Below are 26468 nucleotides of genomic sequence, written 5' to 3' on the forward strand. Positions count from 1 at the left end.
AAACTCGTATCTCCTCCATCCGAGCTTCGTTTGAGATGATCTTGGTCTCGTTGGATTCCGTTTTTCGCCGCGAACCTCGCTGTGGGCTGAACCTCGAGGCATCAAATTCTAACAGTTCACAACCGATTTCCTCTCATCTTAATTCTATAAAAAATTATTCTAGCAAATTTTAAACCTTGGACTCTAATTTAAATTATAATGCTAGAGTTTTGTATTTTTAACATGGAAGTAATGACTAGAAATTAATAACTATCTTCCGAGTGTGAAAAGCGAATATTATGTGGTTAAGACATTACAGCTTTTTATATAACTGTAGGCCATGTCCTCGGGGGCCAATCACCATGAGAGCAAACGGTGACCATGTGGTTTGGTCAGGGAGAACCTCCTCTCCCGTGGGAAGTAGCAGCAAGATTTTTTTTATATACATATTTTTAGCAGTACTATCACAACACAAAGATCTCATACAAAGAACTTAGCACCACCAGTTTTGAACTCTCTTATCGCATCATGATTTTGCTCCAAAAAAAAAAAAAAAAATCTACTAGTTAATGATATCTTGCATAGGAGTACACTCTTCTTGCAATTTAATGTCGAATTTATTTGTAGGGGCGGTGACTGGCGGTTTGATAGGCCAGTGAGGGAGAGTGGCTGAAACCTGGAGTTGAGTATGTGGTAAATGGAAATCATTTGAAGGAAAATTCTTTGTACACCACCGATGGTGTAGAAAATTCAACATGAAACACACCATCTCATCTGATTAGATCATATAATTATTATTTTTTAATATATATTTAATATATATTTAATACATATAATTTTATTTTTTCGTTTGAAATTTTAAAATTTTTGATAACAAAAATATTCTATCCTTCTTGTAACGTCATGTGAAAAAATTATGATATCTTGTATAATAAGCCATAATTTCAATACAGAATACCATAATATCGACATAAAATTTTATATTTTTTTTAAAAAAAAATATTTTCATCATTCAAAATTTCAAATAAAAAAAAAAATTACATACATTAAATATGTATTAAAAAATGATGACCACGTGATCTAATAAAACGAAGCGGTGTATTCTACATCAAATTTTCTATACCACAGATGATGTACAAAAAATTTCTCATCATTTGCAACAAACGCTGAGTAAGGGGAGGAAATCCAAACCAGCATCACAAATACTTACAACCAGCAATCCTCTTGAGTCTTAAGTCGAAGCTGCTTGCTGAGAGACTTGAAAATCGAAAGATTCCGGGGCTCTTATTATCAGTTGGTAAGCAATTGGTGGCATATCTAGCCAAAAACAAATTATTTCCATCTTTTCCAGCTTTGGGACAATAAACATTAGGAAACAAATGCTGAACACAGCTGGATTTTATATGGTGCGACACCATAACGACATTTCTAATCTTTTGTGTGGGAAAACCAAACATAGTAAGACAGAAGTAAATCTTTTTTTTTTTGTGGGATTCCATGCCACCGTTTGACTGATGCCCTGCCACATTGTTACAAAATCCATTTTGCTCGACATACTATCTTCACTTTTCCGTGAACTGGCAGAGGAATGCCCACTGTTGTTTCCCTCATCCAAAGTAAACAAATAAAAATATAACATATCATATATTTTTTCACCTAATCTTTTGTGCAGCACCCATGAGTCCGACCATAGTCAAAACATATCTAGCAACGGATAGGTATGGGCAGTAATAATGCTTTTAAATGGAGCTGCTAGAAAAAGGGTGGACTTCATACTAGTAATAGGGAGACAAGATTCCAGGTTATCAACGGTCTGCCTTAGTATACAATCAATAGAAAGCGCTAAGAGCACAAGGTTCAACCCAGTAGCTTTGTCCAAAAAGAAAAATGGAGCAAAAATTAGTCAAGATGATGGATGGTTTCTCTTACAGTGCCTACTCCCCCTAGCAGAAGCAAGCAAAAACTAAACATCTTTGCCGTCCATAAAACTTTCAGCAAACTCTTTTCTATTCAGAAACTGAAACAATACTTACAACAATGGTTATCCACCAAAGTGAGACCCTTGACCCGATAAACATAGCTAATACTTACACAAGAACTTGAATTAGAAATCAAACTAGGTCTCAAAAGGGGTCAAGAAAACTGGGAGCAACATACCTGCCAATAATAAAATAATCAGCAACTGTAGTTCCCACAAAGCTGCAGATCTTTTGCTAGGCAACCAGACCTTCAGCTTAACATACAATAACATGGTTGCAGGCGAGTGGATCATCATCATCTGCTATCTAATTCCATATGTGAATGTGAGCCCTCTATACATGATGGCTTCTCGGTCATCTCAAATGCCACCTTTGTTTTTTCATTGTGCATCAGAAGTTCATTATAAAGTTTTAGAGAATCCTTTGAGAACTCTGTTAGCGATTCGAAGATGCTGGCCAAGCCTATCTTAAATCCATTTAGGGTGATCTCATGTGTATCCTGCATGCAATCATGATGCTTTGCTTTCTCTGATTCCAATTTCTTCCTGAATGTTACTAACAGTTCTTTCCTCTCTGACAGATACTCAACCCGCTGCCTAACATCCAGCTCAGGCTTATGCTCGAGAAGCTTTGACTCTAGAACCTTATTCTCCGCTCTCTGGAATGCTAGAATCCTACGGTCAAGCTCTTTTGCAAGGGTATCCACTTTCCTCTTCTGTTGTTGTTCCTCCCCTTGCTTAGCCCATAAAACTCTTACACTCTTGATGAATCTTCTCATTCCACAAGATACTTCATTGTCAGGCAACTTCCCCAGACTGGTTAACCAATTGTGACAGATCGTAATTAATGGAGGAGCTCCAGATCTATATGGTGGAAGTGAGGATCTAGCTTGAGAATAGAATTCCATATCAGGTATAATGAACTTGGATAGCCAACCATCTAAAGCTTCAACATATGCTTTCTGTGCTACAATATAGCCTACAAAGCATGTCCTCCAGTTCCGAAGCTCAGCCTCCAGCTTAAGAGTTGCATGGTGCTGTGCATCATTGCAGAATTTTCCATAAGCAGGACACGTAAAGGAATTCACTTCGAACATGATCTGTTTTTGGGTTTCATGAGATTCTAGCATTATCTTCCAAGTTCTTGATAGGCTGCACTCAAAAGAAAGAAAAAGATGGGGGCAAGAAGGGGGGAAAAAACATATACATAAACCAAAGAGGAACCCTTAATTACTGATAGAATAAAAAGTGGTAATGTTCTCCCATATGCATCAGGTTTCTCTGCTTACCCTTGCAGCAGCTCAATAAGCTGAGGATGCAATTCTTCATCTCTCAATTGCTGAATTCTTTCTGATATTGTTTCCGCTGCTCGTAATGCCACCCAGATTCTTGTATGCAAGTCTCTTACCACAGCCCTAGTTTTGTCCACTGCACGTGAATCAGCACCCTTGGCATCTAGATTTCTTAGTTGTATGCATTTCTTCTCATAAAGTTGTCGAGTGTGATCTCCAGACTAAAACAGAATTTAGAGTGTATTAGACCAGATTTAGTAATTAATGCAAAGGCCTTGCTCAGAGAGTAACAAAAAGGAGGTTAGACATGTCAAGTTTGGATTTTTTTAGTTGTTAGATTTTGTTCAGCTGTGGCTATGCAACACAATAGACATAGGAAATCTTGTCATTATGTAAGCTGCACTTATTCAATATATATTAATTCCTAAGATGGATGATGATGTGATAGAAGCACAAAGGACAAACAAATGGAATCTTATAATAGTGTTCAAATGATGATTTTAATGGTATCTGACATTACATTATGGTACTGTTAATTTCAAAAAATCATGGGTTACATTATGCATACATATATATAAGAATATTGATAGTAGGAAACAAAAAATTACACATGTAATCATGAAATAGAAAGAGGAAAATGCATATAGACTTGAGAATAAATTGCATTAGAGGTGCACACCACAGCGTACCTGCAGAATCAATCAGAACATAGACCATGAGCTTGTTGGTTTTAATATTGACTGATAACAGATACAATACGAGTGTCTAAAGAATCAGATGAGACAATTTTAACTGTTAAGGAAGAATAGAAGATATATCAAGTTCTTATATTCTCTCTTTTTATATGAGCACAGTAGATAAGCAATGATAGAACAGTAAACAGGTAAATATATTAAATCATATTAACTTTTAGATAGTTGATCTTTACAAAGTGAAAATATCTCTCTTGAGAAATACAGTGGGAGTGCCATTATTCAGGTGCAAACCCAGCAACTCTCCCTAGAGCATGCACTTGGAGAGAGGTGGCAACAACAAGACCATGTCCTGTTAACTATGAAGCATGGATACTTCAAATGACATATCATGTCTATATCAGGCATACTTCAGATACCGATACTAGTCAGGTACTTTTGAGAAGCATGGTAAATACCTAAGTCTCTTTTTTTCATTTTTTTTAACAAAGTCTTTGAACCCAAATATGCCCGAAATTGTTATTCAAGACCTCTATGAATGATGGGAACGCTTTGTTTTCTTATATTTTTTATGAATATTGGCGTTTAATGATGAATGCTTAATTTTGCATCTTTGTGATGTTGATATTATTGTATGGAGTACGGATTATGGCCTATTGATTTGAATGATGACTAAATGATGGAGACTATAAATGTCAATGTTATTTTATAAAGTATGGACTATCTTAGTTTGATACTCCATTGCTTTATAAATGCTTTTTCACATAATTATAAAATATTATGAGCCATATCCTACCTGTATCATCCCCTACTTTTTCAAGATTTCCCATGTTGGTGTATCCATGTTGCATCATATCCACATCTTGTATCCAAATCCATATTTCATGGCTTACTGGCTACAAAGTGAAAATGTCAATGATCAGTGAATAAATGAGACAAAAGTATTTGTGTTATAAGAGTTATTTCAACTTATCTCTTCTTTGTGGGGAGTCTGGTTATGGATCTTATACTCTCAACAGTAAATTTACTTACACTTTGTCAGAATGTTTTTTCTAGTCCTTATTAATAAGTTGGGTCACTTGCATGTTTCTAGGACCTAATAGTTGTCAAAGTCCTAATCAACTGCGCTAAAGGACAGACGTCTTTACTCATGATAAGCTGAGGAATGCCACAACAGAAGCTCCACAGTTTCTCATGCATCATATGAAATGCTAAATTGCATTCACTTAAAAGATACATAATTGTGCTTTCTTACTGACCATTTATTACTTCAGTGCACATGTATTTGACATGCAGTTAAGTTAATTTAGTGGTAGAATCTTCCTAGTGGTCCCAACAACTGCCTTACAAACTCGGCAAGCATGCACCTCATGAACATCCTGAGTGTACTAAAAAGGTACCTTTACTTCTTCATATAGCTTCTTCTCCCAAGCATATAACCTTCCTAGAGTCTGTGAATGACTTCCTGATTCCATCCCACTATAATCATCAAAAAGATCACTCTTACTTTCTGTCCAGGATGTGCTATTGGAGCTTGATGCAAGATGGCTTTTGTAAGAGGAGGACAGAGATGGAGTCCGATGCCATGTGATAGCTTGGATTATCTTTGATGAATTTTCTGCATTTGAAACAGATGCAATTTGGGTTATAACATGACCTAAATGCATACCCCGTATCACAAACAACCAACTTATGATTTACATATATAACTAATTCAGCACCACAACTGAAGAGTTAAAAATCAGCAGCTATGTGACCTGCAAAATGTGTGTTTCATGTACCAACTCAAAGACAAATGACAACATAGAGGTCCAACACTGTCCGGTTTAACGAATTATTGATACCCAACATTTTTTTTTTTTTTGGTGGGGGGGTGGTGGGTGGGTTTTGTGGGGGGGGGGGGGGGGGGTGTGGGCTGTTGTAGAGTTTACATATTATACCCTACATTTTTTATACAAAGTGATCAGGCCAGCAACTAGCAACTTGTCAAATCGATTATTTGGGATCTTCTAGATAAACCTAGCTCATTATTAAGTGCTCTAAACTTGCGTCAACCATAATCAATGCGATATTGAGATTTTACATAACAAGGCATCGAAAACTTTACAGCTCTAACAACAAGTATATTGTGCATGAATTTACTTGCAAGTAATACGGCTATACAAAGAGACTTAAAAGGTGGGCAAAGCAAAATTAGATTCAATAGGAATCAAATATAGACACCATTAAACAACATTTTACTAAGGTGCAGATTTACATGTTTTCTTTTTTACTGTTCCATTTTCACCTCAAATCAGTAAGTTTTATAACTGAATGTATAAAAAACAAAGAAAATCATATCTCTTTAGGAAACATGGAAATCCAAAGAGGCAACATTATGGCTATAATTTTTTCTTGCCTTATGGTGGTAGCAAAAACAGAACAACCTTACATCCTATGAAGACAAATGATAAAGTACTTTTACACAAATCAGATTCCTCAAACCAGTACAAGAGGTAGAATGTCAAATGAGAAGACATTATATACCAAGATAAAGGTAAAACAAAGAAAGATGCCCAGCATAATAAGATGCTAGAGAGAGCTAAAGCCTTCTACTTCGTTTCTTTCACTCCCCTTTCTCTCATATACCCCACAAAGTAGGCATCCAAGTACCACTAATCAATTGAAACTACAGCACAATGATAATATATGGAACCCACAAAGGGAAGGGCATAAAAAATCCCACCTTTCACATCATCAAGCCCTGTTTGGAGGTTCACCCTAGTAGCCTCCAGCATCCGGGAAACCTCCTTCCCAGCATCATAAGCCCTAATGAAGTGGTCCTCGACACTGCTCAAAGCTTCCAGCAAATCCCTCCCCCTCACCGGCGTCTCCGTCACCGTCAGCCCCTTCTCCTCCTCTCCGCCGCCCCCCGCCTCACCTCCGCCGCCACCCTCCTTCTCTTCCACCCCCAAAGGTACAACCTTTTTCTCTTCATCTTCCTTCCTCTCCTCGTCCTCCTCCTCCGCCTCCTCCAGCTCCGGAATCCCCTCCTCCTCCCTCACCACCCTCAAATCCTCGTCAGAGCCCCGCCCAAGCCCCCCCACCATCGCCGCCGCCTCCTCCGCCACCCGAACCCCGTCGAACGGGTTGAAGAAGTCCCACCCGAACTCTCCCGCCGCCGGCGACGGCGGCGGCATTGGCGTCCCCGCGTAGAAGTACCCGCACCCCGCATCCTTTCCACTGTTCCCCTCCTCTTCCCCTCCCTCGTTTCCGGAGCTCGAGTCCGACGGGGAGGAGGAGAGTGGGGAGGAGACCGACGGTCGGAGGGTGAAAGCCTCCGTCTTAGCCTCCGCCGGCGTGTGGCGGAAGAAGGCGGAGGGGGAGGAGGGCGGGGAGGGGGAGGGTGCGGCGGAGGGGAGGGTAATGAGGATGGGGGCAGGGGAGGAATGGCGGGCGACGAAGAGGCCGATGGCGGCGGCGACGGCGTGGAGAGAGTGGATGTAGTTAGAGTGGGCTGTGGCGAGGGCATACCGGCGGTCGACCGCTGCCTTAAGGAGGCGCTTCCGATCGCGGCAGAGGGCGACGGGGTCGTCCTCGTCGCCGCCGCTGCCGGCGAACCTGGAGGCGGCGCAGCCTCCCATTCTCCGCTCTGGGCTGCTTTACAGATGGAAGAAAGGAGATTTTTTTTTTTTTTTTTATAGAAAAAACAGAGGAGGAGCTTTTTGGGTGCTGAGGCTTTAGAGGAGGGTTTAGGGGAGTGGAATGTGGAGTGTGGCAAGGGAGGGAAAGGAAGGAATGTGTTTGTGGGGTTTGGGGGAGAGAGAGGTAGAGAGAGAACATGGGTCAAAGTCAAACCTGAAAGGAGAGAGAGAATGTCTTTTTTTGTCAGTTACTTTACGTGGCGGGTTTTGGTTGGTTGTGGAGTTAAATTTTCCTGTTTGGTTTCGATGCAGAGGAGTTTGTAAAGTGGAAATTGTAAAGAAGTGGGAACCTACGTTCCAATTAGTGTACTACTTACAATAAAGTTTAGCTTTTAATCAAGGACGGACCTCGCCAGAAACAATGGTGCAGCGAGAGCTACTAAAGATACGGTTACCAACTCTCTTCTATGTGCGTGACTCATGATGTCATTCATACTTTATGTTATCAACCATGTGACCGGCCCATGACACGTATGGTTGTAGCACGAGGAAGGCGCAAGGCCAGCTTGTAAGTACTAGCAACTCCCCCATGAGATACTTTCACCCAAAAAAAAAAAAAATCCCATACATGATACAATATTTTTGATCAAATAAAGTATGATTTTCGAACATAAATCAATACCTACATCATCTTTCCAACGTCACTACATATATATTTAATATTTACTATATAAATTTTTGATAAATCCTAATTAGATTTTGTGTTAGTGATGCAAAAAAAAGAAGAAGATAATGCTGATGATTTTAATTTTCAATGACTGAACAATTTAACTGATTTTGAGATGCATCTTAGTTATTAATACAACAAAGTTGTATAATAATAAATAAGTAATTAAATAATATTGGTAGAATAAAAAGATAGTATTATCGGGATAGTAATTCAATATCTTATGGTAATAAATTTGTTATATAATGCTAGCTGCATTATTTCCTGTGTTTATAAAGAAATAGCATATTATTTTTTTTATGTAAATTATATTTGCTTATATATATAGATGGAAGCTAACTAATCAAACATATAATAATTAGTATCTTATACTAATGAAATATAATGAGGTGGTTTTTTAATTGCTTGTGAATATGAATGAAGTGCATTAAAGATGTCTCTAGTATCGTATGGTCATGATAAGTGAAAAGCAATTAACTTTTGTATATAATTTTATAGCTTATTAAAAAAAATACTTTAAAATTAATTGAATTAAAATCAAAAAATAAAAAAGAGATGATACGAGAAAACATAAACAATAAATAAGTAGGAAAATCTTACACTGATTTTTTGATGAGTTTTCTTAGTATCTCAATAAACTCTTCTGTTTTCTAAATCTTTTTTGTTTTATAACTATATATCAACCTTTCATTTATGGCTTATCTTAATCTATATTAACTTTTTTATTAAAAAAAAAGTTAAGCAATAGATAAGTTGCACAAAATTTGGTATGTGCTGAACCCTATTTCTTTAATGAAAAATCAAATATTATCGTCAGGTTAGCATATTTTTCCTTTTTTATTATTATGGAACTGGTTAGCAAACAAAGTTTTTTTTTTTTTTTTTTAAAGGAGGCTATATTAAATCCTACATGCAAGTTGCAATCATGCAAAATAGAGGGGTGTAAATAATGTATCATTTTCCTTGCAAATGGTGCTTATGGGTAATCATCTCCTAAGAATAATATAAAATAATAGATAGATTTTTGTCTGAGGGAATTAGGGAACCATGATGGTCTGCAGATATGGGCAGGTCATGATCGCCCATTGTCCTCATTAGCCAATTAGGCCGAGGACACCACCCTTTTGCGTGGTGGCTCCACGAGGAATCTGCTGCACAGCCTATGGACCGTTGATGGAGATCACTCGGCCATTTGTCGCACCGCACAGGGGAAAAGTTGGCGACCATCGGTCCAAGTGCCCTCGGTTTTTTAACAGGCACAGGTGGTGCCCTTGTGACCAATCTCTTTCATGTGTCCGGAATGGTGATCTCTCTCTAGAAATCTATCATTTTGATGATAAGGAAAAGCACAATGTTTGATTGTCTCCAGGGACTATCAATCTATCATCATCATGGTTGCATCTATTGCCACTGCATTAGATATATCGTGAGACATGCAATGCATGTGATTGCCGTAATTAATTTTTTTTATTTATTTTTAAAATATATTTTGTTAGAAAGATGATAGGTCATTAATCCACATATGGATTTGGGGTAAAGTGGAGGCCTAAATCAAAGGTATGTTTCGTTCGAAGGATTTAAATCGTGAAATAAAAATAAATAATTTTTATTCAATTATTTAATTAAAAAAAATTATTTTTTTATTAATTTTAAAAAAATATAAAAATATCTTAGTCTTTCAAATTTTGATATGAATTTTTTTTTTATATTCATATTTCATTCTAATTTCGATTCTGCTCCAAACAAGATATTAGATTCTAATTTTAATAATCAGAATTTAAATAACTATTAGGCAAACTTTAAATTTTATTTTTTTAAAAAAATAAATTTGTTTTTTAAAAAAAATAAAAATTAAAGTGATGCCGCTTGCAATTTAAGCGTGCAGTCGGTAGCGGCAGCAGCTGAGCTGGTGGGGTCCGTGCGGAATGGATGGAAACATCAGCTTTCTCTCTGTCCGCTAGAGTACCACCGGTATCTCTCCCTCGCTTAATTTTTTGCATGGAAATTTGCGCAGCAGCTGGTGGTCAAGGGGAAAACAGGAGTTAAATGGTTTTCTGGGAGAATCGAGACATCGTCTTCTTTATCTCCGGAACACATGGGGTTGTGTGAACGTGTTCTGCGGCTCGTGCCCTTGGAAAGGTGAGACAAAGCTTCACTCTCTAGCCATCAAGTGCAGTCTAGTGCAGACATAGCTATGCATCCATCTCCGGATTTTATATCATTCTCTTCTTCATAGTCATAAACGTTTTACGATTCCTCAAAAAAAAGTAAATAAATCAAATATTCAACTCATTTACCAGTAGTCAACACCTCTTGTAACATGAGTTGCAGGTTTATGACATTTTTATACAACAATCCTCATAATTCAGTGTAGTGTGATAATGAATAGTGATTAGTTTTTCTACAGTTTTGATGGTCAAGATGATGGGTTCTTTAGATTTAGAATTCCCTGATAATAAAGAACAGGAATATTATATATCTCCAGCCTACTTGCTAGAATTTATTTTTGAAAAGATCGATTTCGATCATAATTTTGCAGATGAAAAGAATTATATTAGGTTACCACTGGCATGCTAAATACAGTTGATAAGTAATGGACACTATTAATGGGAAATTTTTCAGAAATGATCACCTAATGACCACTTGTTGCATATTTGGATTTTTTTTTTTTTTTTTTCAAGAGAAACTGCCAAGTTTTGATACCTTCAGACAGGTACATGATATGCATTCAACACTCAACAAACATGCAGTCATCACCAACATACGCGCATTTTTCTGTAAAAAAAAGTAGTTATTCAACTATAATTAAACAAATGCTTGGAGCATATGCATTCCCATCCGGGCCTCGAAAAATTTTAAAATTAGACCATTTCTGCCAAAAACCTAAAAACAAGAATTTACAGAAGGACGAAAAAAAAAAATCTGAAATGGCTGTTCTTGCTAAATCCTCCTGACGACATGCTCAGCCTTACTTCCCCCCTATTCATTACTTTAAACACTTACCACCCCTGTCAGTCACCAGTCGAGCGTTCCTCAGAAATCTTGGATCTGGAGGCCTCATCCCAGACCTCCACAGAATACTGCATTTCGCCTACCACCAATTAATATTCACAGCTAAGCAGCAAGAAATTCACAAAATTACTAATAAACGAAACAGGCAACCATAAACAAAGAAATAAAATTGCAACAGTTGGTGTTCCTTGGAATTTACATACCAAATGTGAGGAAAGAAGAAAATAAAAGGGATTTTAAACGAAGAATCCTAGCAAATCCTCGGCCTTGAATCTCCTTTCCCTGCTTCTCAGACTAAAAGAAAGAAACTAACCGAGTTCATATGAAGCATACGCATAAGGAACTATTCTCTGCATATAAATGTTACAGTATAACAGATTACAGATACCAACATGCTCTATCTCCCTATTTTTACAACAATGAGGGCATGATCATGGGAGTCATTATGGGTGTTTAATTTAGTACAGAACTGAGAAAGATGAGCTGAGCTGTGGCTTAATCAGGGAACACCAAGCTCTGTGGGTGTTGCGCAAGGTGCAAGAGAATTTGCTGGCAGATTGATCCCCCCTCCTCTTACAGAAAGTGTCGGTCCCCTGTGTGAGCTGGCTCTGCTTACAAGATTTGAATCAAGGAACACAACAACGACAGTTATATCATCATGGAAATGCCGACGGACCCCACGATCAATCTTCTTGAGATCGGAGTACCTCATCTCTCTTTTCTTGGCTGCTTCTTGAAGTGCAGCTTTCACGAGCCTCCGAGCACTTCCCTGCAGGAATTCATAGGAGACAAGTGATTCATATGTTTACAGAGCGCAGTCAGTAGAATTGTCTTAAAAACAACCATTCCACTAGCAACCATTGTAGCTTGAGAAGAAAAGCATTACAGCATCTCAACCTATATAAACGAAATCACTGGACAAAAATTCATCCTCTGTATTTCAAGTTGTCTCTACAGCTTACAATCCGGGTCTTGGATAATGCAATCACTCGTCACTCATTTCCACCCCAAAGAACACATATTGATGCTTTCAGACAGAAGAAGGGCACGAGAATTTTTGATGTAGCAATGACAACTTAATGCAAAACTAGAAGGTATGAGAAAAAGAAAATGTCTAGGGCATAGTACTCGACTTTAATTCACATCCAACTCTCTTAATCAAGCAGTCATATGCTAAAATTCTTTCCATCATTGTTGTTGCAAGGGCCCATGGATTCATGATTAGCCAAAAATGCAGTAAGTATCCCATTACAAACATATTTTTCATGTCCTGTCCTTAAAATTGTGTTCAAGGATGAAAGGTTTCCGTTCCTGGTATCATATCATTCAAGATCTTAAAATAAGTCCTTGCACACACTCAAAAACCATCCCCTCACCACCAATGAATCCTTCATCCTATCTCTAGAATCAAAGTCCATGGACAGAATACCCAATATGGTAAACCCATAACCGACAGTCCTCGTCCCACATATTTGGTCTTGTTTTTGTCATCCCTGTTTTGAATTAAATCCACAGTGGACACAATCTTTCCCTGAGACATTTCCAATCTCCATGTTTTTTGTTTTTCTTCTTAACATGTTCATGCCAGCCCAAGCAGTAATCTTTCTCTAGTGTAAAATCCCGAGCTTCATTTGGTGATCGGCTGATACCTTCCTTCCAAGTTGCGAGATACACTCGAGCAGAATTTCCATCTCTGCAATTCTAATTTTACATGAATATGTGCCGGCGATCGAACAATAATCCTAGCCATACAGCATGGTGGGTCTTATCCAAACTAACAAAATTTTCATTCAGCCCTCCTTGCAATAATCAAATAATACCCCAGACTTAAATCCTATGGTTTACTGAAAAGACAGTTCAAGTAATACTATTTTTTTTTACTATGAAAAGGATGCCTGTATGTTGGACTATGTCTTTCCGGAAAAGGAACAAAGATACACTGCACAAGAAATCAAAGACATTAATCCTATTATTATTCAGTAGATTAATATAGTTCCACTAGGGCCTCACTGAAATCAAGTCCACAAAATACAGCAGCACATAGTTTGAGCCAACTTCATCTATACCTACAAATTAATATTTTTCTAGTTGAAAACCCAAAATCTACAAAGAAAACTTACACTGTGGGGATTGTTATGAACAATGTCAACTGCCTCTTGGTTGCTAAGGTGCTCCCAGAGTCCATCAGATGCAAATATGAGAAACTGGTCTTGAGGTTGCAATGGCTGCACAGAAATTGATGGTTCTGAACTAAGTATTGGTCTTTTGAAAGGTTCACGGAGGCGAAATTTTGCATACAAAGGTTCTCGGTTAAACTCCGCCTTTTTTAGGTATACATCACCAATTGACCTGGTAACCTGCAACACGGTTGTAAACTCTTTAGCAATAATTTAATAAATTTATTGCAGGATGGAAAGAGAAAATGGAACTTAAATCAAGCCACCTGCCAACCATAGTTCCATCATAATGAACATCAAGCTACAGTTTTCATGGATGGCTGGTGTGATATCATATAACATTCTTCTCGACAAAGATACATCGAATATTTACTTCCAAGGACGTATATGTGTGATGGGGAAAAATAAAAAAGAATACATCCGGGAAGAGAGAAGGTATTTAGTGAGAAAGCAGTTGGCATGGCTTGTCTGCTTAATAATTTCAAATGAGTTCTCAAAATACCCAAATGAATGACACTGCAGCACAAAATTCAGATGGATCGTTCACCAAGTGGGGATAACCAGAGCATTAAAGACAGTGGCATTTGTATTGTATTATTAATGGGTTCTGAAAGGTATGTTGGATTTGGTTCCAATAGCAAACAGTGGCAAAACCCCTGACTACAAGCTGTTGTAAGAGCTCAAACTCAAACCAGAACTATATTAACAGAAACTTACAAAACAAGAAAACGTTATCAGTAACTAATATAAACATATTTGCATATCAATATACTGAAAAAGGTTTGGATGCAACCATGCCTGGAATTGGACATTGTCCTGACCTTTTATACATATCCCAAGCACAAGCATCTCTCGTCTCACCTATTTCTCATATGTAAGTAGACACATGTATTTTAACAGGAAATAACGCAGGGTTTGCTTCTCATATGTTTTCCTCAGGAATCACTCCCCATGCATCCTTTATTTGAATTGAAAAAATAAAGAATAAGAATAGCAGGGACATTTCAACAACAAATAGGTGCAGCTAGTTGGGAAAGCAATAGATTCAGACTGAAATCATACAGATACCTACCTCTTTCCTATCATAGACACATGCATGGTACATGCCAAATTATAGCCAGCATAAATGGTATGACAGATGTCTGGACACCAAAGGAAATTGGTATACACATCCGCTGCACATGTTTGTTTGTACATGTTGTATCAAAAAGGTACACATAAATGGTACGATGGATGTCTGACAACACAAGAAATTGGTATAGACATCCAATACACAGTTTGTGTATGATGTATTAAGCATGGAACTATCTAACACTTCATTTTTCATAAATTATAATACATTACGGGAATTTCTCTTTTTTTCCCCATAGTAGGCATAAAATGACGCATAACATTTTTCCCTGTATCTGTTATATTATTTGCGTTTGCAACTTTGGTTTATATACAAATCTACAATACCTGTCATCTCAGTGCTTTATGGAACAGCCTACCATCCTTTTCAGGAATAAGAAGCTTGCATATTACAGTGAAACGTATTAGTTAGTTGCAAGGGCAATCATTTTCCTCTAGATGGTGGAACAAGGTTTCTTGAGCTTTTCAGAAACCTACAACTGCATTTTCTTCCCTATTTACATGCTCCCATGGTAGTTGCAAGGTGGGATGGTTTGTAAGTTATCATGGATGAACAAGGAAAAAACTATGCAACTTATCATCGAGGAGGAGCCTTAAAAACTGAAGAAAGGATTGGATGGGAATTCAAACAGTTTGAGAAAAGGATCCTTCCCAATGAGGAATAGCTGTGGTAAATGGCTGATGAAAAAAAGTTTGAAGAAATAGCGAACAAGAGCAAAGTATTGCATAGTGATGGGTGACAATCAACTCACTTTCATTTTCTTGGAAACAGGAGATGAATCAGCGTTTACAATATTGGGGTGAATTTAAGGTGGGAGATGGTGGTAAGGTTACCTTTTCATTGGACATTGATGCTTGGCCCCAGGTTAAGTTTTCTCTGAGCTCTACATGACAAGTAACAAAGGTATCAAACTACAGGTACATGAAAAATACTAGATATGTTTGGGGATATTAAAAATAAGTATAGCAGTGATAAAGAGACTGGCCCCACTTGCTTGGCTTTTCAGGCTTCCTAGTCTCTCCTAACAAAGAAGACAAGAAGAAATGGAAATGGTGAAGATCTGCTTTTTCTTCCATTACAAAATTCTCAGCCACCATAATGATAAGGAATCATCATCACACTTTCAAAAATTGAAATGATAGCATAAAAGTGAAAGTTCCATTCATTCATGTGAATATTGAGCCAAGAGTGACCCCTGCGGTTGGCCGTGCCGTACCATCTCGAACAGCCAGTTCGGAATGTACCCAACCAAATCGATGGGGAATTCTGATGGTCTGCCTTGTCAACTCGGAACAAAGGCCAACCGTTCAATTAAACTCTCCCCTTGTTCAACTAAGGCCCAGTTCAGTTTTAAAAACCACCCTCTAGCTCGATAAAAAGCCCCCCACCCCCATAATAATGACAAGGACACCGTGCTTTCCAAAATTGAAATGTCAGCACACAATTGGTAGCTGCATTCATTCATGTGAATATTATACACAGAATGAGCCCAAAGGTAGGTTGGTTGTACCATCCGAACCGGGCACTGCCGGATTCGGGGTGTAACTAACTGAACCAATAGAGAGCTAGGATGGTTTGCCCTATTGGCTTAGTATAGAGGCCGATCGTTTGATTAAACCCCCCTCTCATTCAATTAAGAACTGGTTCGGTTAACAAACCAACCCCCCCCCCCCCGTGTCGCCGATAATCATTCCCCCTATTTCTTGGGTTTCCCTCAACCCTCCACGTTCCTTCCTCCCTCCCTCCCTCTCTCTTGCTCCACTAGGGTTAGGGTTGAGATTTAACCCTCGGCCCTCCCTCTCCCTCTCTCTTTCTTCCCCCTCCCTATTTTTAGTATGCCCCAGAAATGGACTCATTCCCTGCTGAATCGGTCACTGATTGGTATGCCCTTCGGTACCAATTTGGCAAACCTTAATGAGCCCTATTCTTCAAAAACTTGAGAATTAAACGTGGCATTTAGAAAGCAAATGCTCCTTATCTCTTGCAAAGTCCATGATTGCTCTCTATCACTGGTGACTGGATTGCTGCCCAAAAAGCACAACCCTACTACAAGTTTACAGTTTATCAACTTCGTGTGGAAAAATTTTGAATTTGTATCTATCGGGCTGCAACAGGCCAAAACATGCTCCAGGAACCTAGTTAGAGGTAAGATCAACATCATGTGCTTCGATTATGGGCTTGCAGTCTTATTGAATTTGTCCATTTGCGCTACCATTTTGGTACCCTTGAGCAAGTAATTACATAGCAATAAATCAAAAGATACTTTCAAACCTTTGTGCTTCAAAGTATTCAGCCCATCCTATGTTTGGCTAAAGTTTTTTGTCCATGCATCAGAATGCTTTCTTATATTATCTCCAACAGTAATCATCCTCTTGATTTTTTTTTCTTTTGATAAGCCAGAGCACTCATACAAGTCTAGTATGAATACAACCAAGAGAGTTAAAAAACAAATTGATTTTCTTCAACATACCTGGCAAAGTATCAAAAAAACCATAAGTGGACAAAGTACTTCTTTATGCAAATGTATGCTTGAAATTGGTTTATCCAACAATAATGACCAATCTTTGTCTTGCGCATCATATAAGGAAAGATGTCACAACATATGAATCAGAACCCACAACACTAGACTGCCCAAAATTATAATTATCAAAAGACTACAAATTATACAAATTTTAATTCTGGTTCTAGGACCCCCACACATGAGGAATGAAGATTTTAAGGGCCAACGAAGACATCAATTAAGATTTGGGTGACAGAGTAGACAAGAGGTTATAACCTCAGAAAACATAAATAAGTTGTGAGAACATTTGGAAAGGCTGGCATATCAGAGGCTATAAATCCTGATAGTTTAATGTGATGAGAGAGATTCATAACAAACCTGTAATAGTTGTGGTAGTTGTTGATAGAAATATCGATCATAGGATTCACAACAAACCCTAGATATGATCAATATAGACTTATATGATAATTGACCCTTATAATCAAAGATGCAAAGAACATATAGGTATCTAATTATTTTTTTTTAAAAAAAGGCCCTTTAAGAATCAAGTTATATATGGCAAGTTTTATCCCAATTATCTGGGGAGAAATTTAAGAATCCCCCTTTCCATTTAAACAATTAAGGGCGTATTTAGAGAAAAAATAGCTTTAAAATTCTTTAATTTAACTTTCATGTAGGTTAGTTTAGGTCCTTAAATAATTTATCTGAACTCTTCCATACAAATTTACCTCACTTTTTAATAGACACATCAAGCAAGATAGATTACAAGAGCCTAAATAAGTTAGTTACTAAGATATAACTCAAATTAAGTCATCTATATAAGGAAAGGCACGTAAATGTTCATGTCCTTTAGATATCTTCAATAATCCTTGACTGCAGACCAATGAGGTAGGATGAGAAAAAAGTTAGGAATAACAGATGATGGCCATAAATAGAAGAATAAGATGGACACGATGGATCATAAGGATATTGCAGCCCTGAGTTCAGAGGGAAAAAAAAAGAACAAAAATTGGATGCCCCGCACTAATTGTTGGCACTTTTAGAAGATATGTTTTATTGGAGGCAGTACATGAAGTTATTGCATGAAGTTATAACTCAAAATTAGCCTACTGCAGGAAGCAGAAATTCCATTGTGCATTTCTGTTCAGTAGCGAAAACTTAGTCACAACATTAAAAAAAAAAATTAGCTTATTTGGCATGAGCTAGATGTTTTGCTTCAAAATGAATTCATCTTCAACAGGTGCAGACTTGAAAACACTGAACTGAAACTAGTAGGAAGTACTGAAACTAGTAGAAGATGTAGTTCCAATGAAAATACACATAATCATGCATCATGATAGAATCCAGAAGGGAAAAAAAGACTCTTCAGATGGTGTAGGACTAGAGCACATCGTATGAAACAATTTTTATTAAATATCAGTGTATTATGGATGAACCACAATACTTGCAAAACCTAAGGAGAAAAAGGCAACTAAACAGTTGGAGAAATGACATGTCTAGTAACTTATTAAGAATAAATAATCAGTCTGGGAAATCCGGATCCTGTTTATTAGTAATTGGAGGGAGAGGAGTGGGTGGAAGGGAGGGAAATCTGCGTCAAGAATAAGCGAAAAAAGGCATCGCAGTTTTAATTTTTCCTTTATTTCCTCCAAACAGATGTGATGCCACAAACCACTCTATGATCCTTCAAAAAGAAGCCGCAACCAAAACCAATTCAGGGCAATCTAAAAATATCGCCAATATCAAGAATTCTTTAGCTTAATGTAAATCTTAAGCACATCATCCAAAGGATTTAATACCACGCACTATTAATCTTGACCATTTCAAATGTTTTAAGGGGGGGATGAACAATTATGCCTAGCTTCTCTCATTTTTATGAGACGATAAACTGTTTAATATTTGAATACTTTGGAAAGGATCTACAGCTGGAAAATTTGAACTCCTATCAGTGATTATGGAAACATAGTGTAAGCTAATGGACAGGAAGCAATCAAAATTACCTTTGAAGATAATGAAACTTTAACCATCACAACCTGCTTTCAAGTGTAAAATCATCCTCTCCAAACAGACATTAAGAAAAGAAATATCTATCCAGGAGCATAAATGTTGCTCAGAATCTGCTAAAATATATATGACATGCAAGTTAATACAACTGTTACTGCACTGCCATCCTTAGACGTCCTAGATGACACCCTCAACTCAAACAAAACTACAAGGTAGTCTAGGTGAAGCAGGTCTAAGCAAAATGCTCATAAAGGCAGTAAACAAGTTATAAACCACCCAGTATCAATAGGTGAAATAAATGTATCATCGGATATTGAAAACACTGAAAAATAGTTGCACCTATAAAGTCACATCATATGCACACACACACACATATGCATACATGTATAGACAAACAATTTTTACAACAAGAATGATATGAAGAAACTGGATTAGCATGTAGCTAGAAAAGATTAAAAAAAATACAGTTGCCGTGTGGGCATGGCACTATATGTTCCAATTAATATTGAGTGATTGACAAGCAATGGTTGGATTAGACTTTATAGACTGCTGAATGAGTGTGGGACTATACATATTCTTAACCTTAATTTGGCAGCACAACATGTTGAATTTCTTTAATCTTCCATAATATAAAAATTGTCAGTCTTCTTTAGTGTTATTAAAATTAAAAAACTACTCATTTGGGAAAACTCTAAAAGAAGTGAAATAAGTTGAAGCCCAAAAGTAGCAATAAATGTCAATCATTATTAACCTACATGATGCTTTGTACATGGCAAGTAGCAAATCCTTTAAAAGGGCATTTGTGCTGCGATGCTGTGGTTACATGAAATTTTAAAGCAGGTCAGAGGTTTTGAAAAACTATCTCAAGAGAAATTGCATGTATAATTCTAAAGATTCTGATAAGCCTGCATATAAAAGAAAACCAGATAAAAATAACTGGCCAAAGCATTTTTACAATAAGATTATTTGTTTAGGTATTGTATATTACATATAATGTACGAGAGGCATTCACATGATATGCACCTGGATGAGGCCCTTCACACGCCAAACGTTATGCTTCAAAACAACTATTTGTGAGTCGTCTGGGTGCAATGACTGCAACTCTTGTCTCACAGATTCAATACCTGCATTGTGCTCTGTTGACAACTGGACAGCCAAAACCTCTCCAGTTGCTTTGACAAGTCTCCCTAAAACCACACGAGAATCTCCAAGGTTGGCTATATATAGCATACCACCACATATAACACCAACCAGACAGCATGAGCCAACAGCAGCAATTTGAGGTTTCATAGGCCATTGCTTGGTGACTAGAGAGATAAAACCCTCTTCTGTTGCCTGATATGCCTTCTTTATTACATCAGCTGATATTGACTGCTGCTCAGATGTAAACCCTGCCAGGCAAAGGCTCTATTGTCACATAAGGTATAAATCAAAACAACTCTTACTATAATTGAAAAGACATATTTAACATTAATAGTTGGTGATCAAGCAACAGGAATGCATGTGCAATTTGGAATTCACTTCGAGCAGAAAAGTCGCATGTACCACAAATTTTGACCTAATGCAAGCATGAAGAAAATTGAGATATGATGAGGAATTAGTCAACTCCATGTTTATAACATATATCCAGATATTACCGAAGATGTGAAATGGTGTGAGAAGAAGATTTGCTGCTGCTCAGATAAGTTTCAAAAACCAGAAGGATCAAGTACAATACAAAAATCCACTCGAATAAAATTGATGATCATAATGTTTTCTTTTTTGCTTTTTTTTTCCCTCTTTGAACTTGAGGAGAGGCAGACATAGAGCCCCGCATTTTATTAGGGCAAAGGCAAGACTCGAACCCAGGCTGCTCGTACCAACCCCAACGACTTCATCAACTCTGCAACTGGCACCTCCTAATGATCATAGTCTACATATTTGGTCAAGATAGGAGATATAATTAAGTTCAAGAGAGGTGATAAGCCGATGGAAAAGTAAACACCATTACAAACTAAAACTCCATGGTTATAGGACAAAGATGGTATGCAAAATAAAGAAAATAAAACTCATTCAATTGATGAAATAAGCTTTGCACCATAAGCATATATAAAGGTCTTTGGACTTGTATCATACAACAAGAGAATTAACCAGCAGTATTAAATACTAGCAAAATAATTGAGTCTTCCTTTTACAACACAAGGGTCATCCAAATATGCAATACAACGAATTCAGTAGCTATTTCATGATAAACACAGAAAAAGACCGATCAAGTTTCAAAAGCGAAGCTTACAAGGGCTAAGCATGGAATTCTGGTTCAGTACTTACTCTTAAGATGGTGAAAAAGATGATCATTGATATAACGGGATGTTTCTGGACCACCATGACCATCATAGATCCCAACAAAGGTCCCATATGGACCGGACTCGAGTGAGCTCAATGGGCCGGACTCGATCTGGCTCTGGTCCTCAAGCAAGCTGTTTGCTTGGACCACGGCCATGGAGAATTCTCCATTCATGTGTTGCCCACTATCCTTGTACCAGAGAAGCCCATCCTGCCGGCCAACTGTGTCAGAGCCTGTATGGACATGCCGATCTGCCGACGGCCGCCAGCAGGCCTTCAGAAAGTTCACCAACTCCGCTATCATCCCTCATCTCACCCAGGCCTGCCTCTGAGTTCTCGACATCTCTCTCAAAACCAAATGATGATATCCGAAATACAAAGACCCCAAGCTCCCTTTTTTTCCCTAATCTGTGTCGAAATATAGTAAACAAATCACATCATCAATTACATACGATATAATTATGAGCAACAACAACAAAAACAACTGAAGCAGCTTAAAATACTGTTGAAGACAGCTTCCAGAGAAAAACAACAAAACAATTCCAACTTGCGATCATTGATTTGAAGTTCAATTTTTTTTTTCCCCTTAATGGAGACTGGGTAAAATCGCACTCTTTGTCCTGTTTCATTCACTGGTCCACAAGGGATGAATCCCATGCAACCGGACATATAATAGATCACAAAAATCCACGACACGAGACTCAATATTTATACTTCTCTCGTTTACCTCGAATGCGAATCCAAGTCCTGAGGGGGAAACCAAGGGCCATCTCTCCCTCTTCTCCGTAAAAGGCCTTTCCACTCCGCAGCTTCAAATCAGATGGAACCGAGACACAACATCACAAACGCACTTCCCTTCTCATCCACCGATGCGAAAACCCCAAAAAAAACCGCCGATCGGAAAGCGCCCCAAAAAGCCATGCGATCTCCCGAATCTTCACCTAATGAACGCATCTGTCCGACAATTCAAACAATCCCAAGCTCTCAGCTTTGGAATAAAAACTCAAACAAAACCCTCCTCTCCATGATTGCAAGAAGCGATGAAGAAATCCACCATGAAAACCCAAAATCCGACAAATTAGACACAAAGAACAGGAAAAAACCCACCTTTGGCCTGATATCGGCTCCAATAACCCCCCCAATCGATCGCTCCGGTAGAAGAGCGGCCTCAGATCTGGCGACGACGCAAGAGACGGGAAAGGGTTTGGGGTTCCGTCTAGGTTTCCTTCACCCGATTTGGGCGACGCGACGACGCTTCTCTCTCTCTATCTCTCTGTCTGCCTCACTCTGCGCGTTGGGAGACAAAAGCCCATAAAAAACCAACAATGGAGAGACCAAGGCCAGCGAGGCAGAGGGGCAGCTCTGGGCTCCACCACCACGCCCCAAGAGAGCAGGGATGGAAGGAGTATTTAAGGAAGAGAAGGAGGGGGAGATTGGGAATAAAGTTGTGAGAATCCTTCTCTCTCTAACGTTCTCACGCTTTGACCGAAATCAACGGTTTGTTCAAGAAACCCTATCCCGTATCCCTCCTTTTCTCTGCATTGGATCAGTTTGAACAAAAAAAAGCCTGACGCCTTGGCTGGAAGGAAAAAATGGGAAAGCAAAGGAGAAATGGGAGAAAAAATATTAATTTTTTAAAAATAAAAAAATAAAGAGAATATAAACTTTTTAATATATAATTTTTATTTTTTTAAATAGAATAAAATTGAAGAAATAAAAATTGAAAATCAGTTAAATTTTTATAATTTTTATCATATTTTTTAATAATAAAAATTAATATTAATATTAAATTTCAATCAAAAAATTTATTTCAAACCTCCCATGCGATTGAACTCTTGTTGATGAAAAAAATTAATAAAAATAAAAAAAATAAAAAATAAAATATTTTTTAATTATTTTTTAAATTTATTAAATTTATTTTAATAATATAATAGTAAAAAAAATTATAACATTTTTTTTCTTCGCTTTCAATCAAGAAGTGAAGAAATAACTTTCTTTTCTTTCATTAAGTTTTTAATCAAAAATATATATATATATATATATATATATATATATATTTTTTTTCAAACTTCAAATCAAAGCGTGACGAACGTACTAAAAAAAATCACTGACTTAATTTTTATCATATCCTCCATGTTATTATAGAAATCCAAAAAAAATATTAAAACAAAACTGTTATTATTAATGACTGTCTGATTATTTAAATAAAATAAAATAAAAATAAAAAATTCACATGTATCCTCTTCTTCGTAAGATTTTTCTTTATCAATTTTTAAAACTTTCCTCCTCCTTGAGATGTGTATTGGGTTACCATATAACTGATTAGCTAGATATATATCATTTAGTCTATATTTTAAAAATTATATATCAATTTATCTTAAAATATATATTAAATTATTGTTGGATATAAATCAAAAAAAATTATATTATGTATTAAAATTTAAAAAACTTATAAATATGTATCACATGGTCCTAGTATCAGTAAATACAATATTTTAAAAATTATGTACTGATTTATCTAAATATACGTATTGAATTATTGGATAATTAATATATATGATATATATTATTTGATCATATATTATATGTCGATGAATATTATATTTTTAAAATTATATATTAATTTATTTAGACAAACATAAAATTTTTTAAATTTTAGAAATAATCCGGTCATTACATTTGAACCAAAAATTCAATGGACAAATGAAGGAGGAAAACCTCATAGATAAATAAAAAAAGACTTGAGAAAAAGGTGGAGGTAGATGGTCGGCTTCAACTCTTCGTACACGCAATGCAATTTTCTTAATTTCTATTTTTAAAATTATAAAACATACAGACATCATTATCAAGAGAACTTCCGCCCCAGTAATATCCTTAGGTTTTCACATCGAGATGCACGTTAATATAAAAGAAGTGGCGAAAAGGAAAGCATTGCTCCATGAGATATTTTTGGGTGGGCCGACGGGGATATTTGTTGGATTTGGACCCCGCCATAGCACCAGCATCGCACGCGTGTATCAATCAGTAAACGTAGCAATAAAGTCTTACGTGATGTTAACTGCTTGGGTACCTACGTGGACTAACGGGGACCAGTAGAAATATTTGACCAAATTGTTCTGTGACATTTTTTTTTTTTTTTTGATATGAATTGTTTTGTGCCACTATTGAGGATTTAAGATTTTGCCTTTGACTGGTTCGTTGCCAGACTGACATTTGATTGGGAGCTTATTCACAAGTGAGGACTTCAATCTGGATTTGTTTATTAGTTGGATCCAGAAGGTCTTTGACTAGACTAACGCATGTTGATCCACGTGTTATGGTTGAGTATCCCACTTAGACCTTGGCTTGTGAAGCAATAGCTAGACAAGAATCACATGCACCCTTTGATGGTCATTGGTTGGGGTATGACATGAGATGATGGTTTTAGATAGGGGATGCTGGCTTTAAGTATGTTGCATCATGGAGTTATATATGGGGCTGGTGGCATTATTGAGAACCAAGTAGGAGGAGGATTTGATGGCACTATTTCGATATAAACGTTCATATATTTCCTCATAGATTATCTATATTTTTAATGAAGTACTTTATGGTAGAATCCTGATCTGCAAATGTTTAGTATGGAGAACCGGCGTTAACGATTCGGATTCAAGTCTCCTCTTTACCAAAATTCATCTCAACCGGAATCCGCTGCAGTGCAATCGACGTACCATAAAATGCTGTGAATTCGTTGATGATCACCACACAATGCATGACTTGTATACCATGGCATACAGTCATAGACCGTCTTGTTCGATGATCATTCATCTCTCGGTAACAATCTACAGTGGTATAGCATTCTGTAGTGCCACTCCTTGCTTTATTTATTTATTTATTTATTTATTTAATAAAATAAATATATTATATTAGTTAAAATGTGAGTAAATACATCTCCAAAAATTAAAAAATAAAATATCTAAAAATTGAAAAAATAAATCAACCGTAATAACTCTTATAATATTGATTCAGAATGCTCAATAACGAAGGAGGCTATCTAATCAGCAGTACTATTAGCTTTCTGATATACATGTGAAATTTCAATAGTAGATATAGAGCTCAACATCTTCCAACAATCCTATAATAATGGATGCCTCCTATTATCTTCAAATTATGGATCAGAAAGTCATTTAACAACTGTCATATAATCACCCTCCATCTAAGTTTACGAAGCGTATAAGTTGTAAACAGTAAATGATAAATCTTCTCATACAATACGTAATTCTACCATAGGCATTATAGTATCAAAAATTTGAACCCCTCCGGCTGCAATAAAAATTTTAATTGCACTGTAAATATCAAAATCAGAACCATCAATATTGTCTTAACTATGCACGCTGCCATCAAAATTAACTTCAAAAAAATAAAAGGATGGTGGCTCTCAAAAAAATAAATTAATTTAGGGAATGTAAATACGACAAAAGAAGAGCCATAGATTTTTTCTACTGCCAATAGTCCCGTAATGATAACCGATTGATGAAACTCACTAATTTGGGCCGAAGCTTTTAAAAGAATCAATGCAGTATTTAGCTTCTAATCTTTTGATGATAGATGAATAATTCTCTTTAATTGTTTGCACAAACTTCTCAATCGATGAGGTCGAACTAGTAGATATACACTGCAACGAAGCACGTCTCCACGTAAGAGAAGCGATACAATAGTGAAGTAAATCATGACATGCAGATTTTTGTCATATCATGTCAAAAAGTTTAGCAGAGACCTCACCACACAATTTTATAAGGCAGATATGACCTTATCACCAAGCTTTTTATTAGCTGAACATAAAGTTAATGGCCAACCTAGCTAGTTGATCCTGGACCAAGAATGTGTGTGTGTGTGTATATATATTGTATTATATTTTTCATCACAAGCATGTTTAAGAGGGTCGGTGAATGGACTCAATGCTCGGTCAAATTATACCTAAAAAAAAAAAAAAAAAAAAAGCTGTTTCCCACCCATTCCAACAAAACCTTCTCATGCATGATCATTGCTCGAGT

At 37.0% G+C, this 26468-nt stretch overlaps 2 protein-coding genes across 2 annotated transcripts; both read right to left on the reverse strand.

Moving 5' to 3' along the window:
- Positions 1-1870: 1870 nt before the first annotated feature.
- LOC105055134 (protein ALTERED PHOSPHATE STARVATION RESPONSE 1) lies at positions 1871-7715 on the reverse strand. Its single transcript, XM_010936869.4, has 4 exons — positions 6667-7715; positions 5342-5559; positions 3247-3470; positions 1871-3109 (listed from the first exon to the last, which is right to left on the reverse strand). The coding sequence occupies exons 1-4, from the start codon at positions 7562-7564 to the stop codon at positions 2254-2256; spliced, it is 2196 nt and encodes a 731-aa protein (XP_010935171.1). The 5' UTR covers positions 7565-7715; the 3' UTR covers positions 1871-2253.
- Positions 7716-11450: 3735 nt separating this feature from the next.
- On the reverse strand, positions 11451-22827 carry LOC105055133 (probable protein phosphatase 2C 60). Its single transcript, XM_010936867.4, has 6 exons — positions 22546-22827; positions 22166-22392; positions 21424-21846; positions 20140-20507; positions 13424-13660; positions 11451-12072 (listed from the first exon to the last, which is right to left on the reverse strand). The coding sequence occupies exons 3-6, from the start codon at positions 21740-21742 to the stop codon at positions 11803-11805; spliced, it is 1194 nt and encodes a 397-aa protein (XP_010935169.1). The 5' UTR covers positions 21743-21846; positions 22166-22392; positions 22546-22827; the 3' UTR covers positions 11451-11802.
- Positions 22828-26468: the final 3641 nt, after the last annotated feature.

This window comes from Elaeis guineensis, chromosome 12 (genome assembly GCF_000442705.2).
Source record: "Elaeis guineensis isolate ETL-2024a chromosome 12, EG11, whole genome shotgun sequence".
Classification (NCBI taxonomy): Eukaryota; Viridiplantae; Streptophyta; class Magnoliopsida; order Arecales; family Arecaceae; genus Elaeis; species Elaeis guineensis.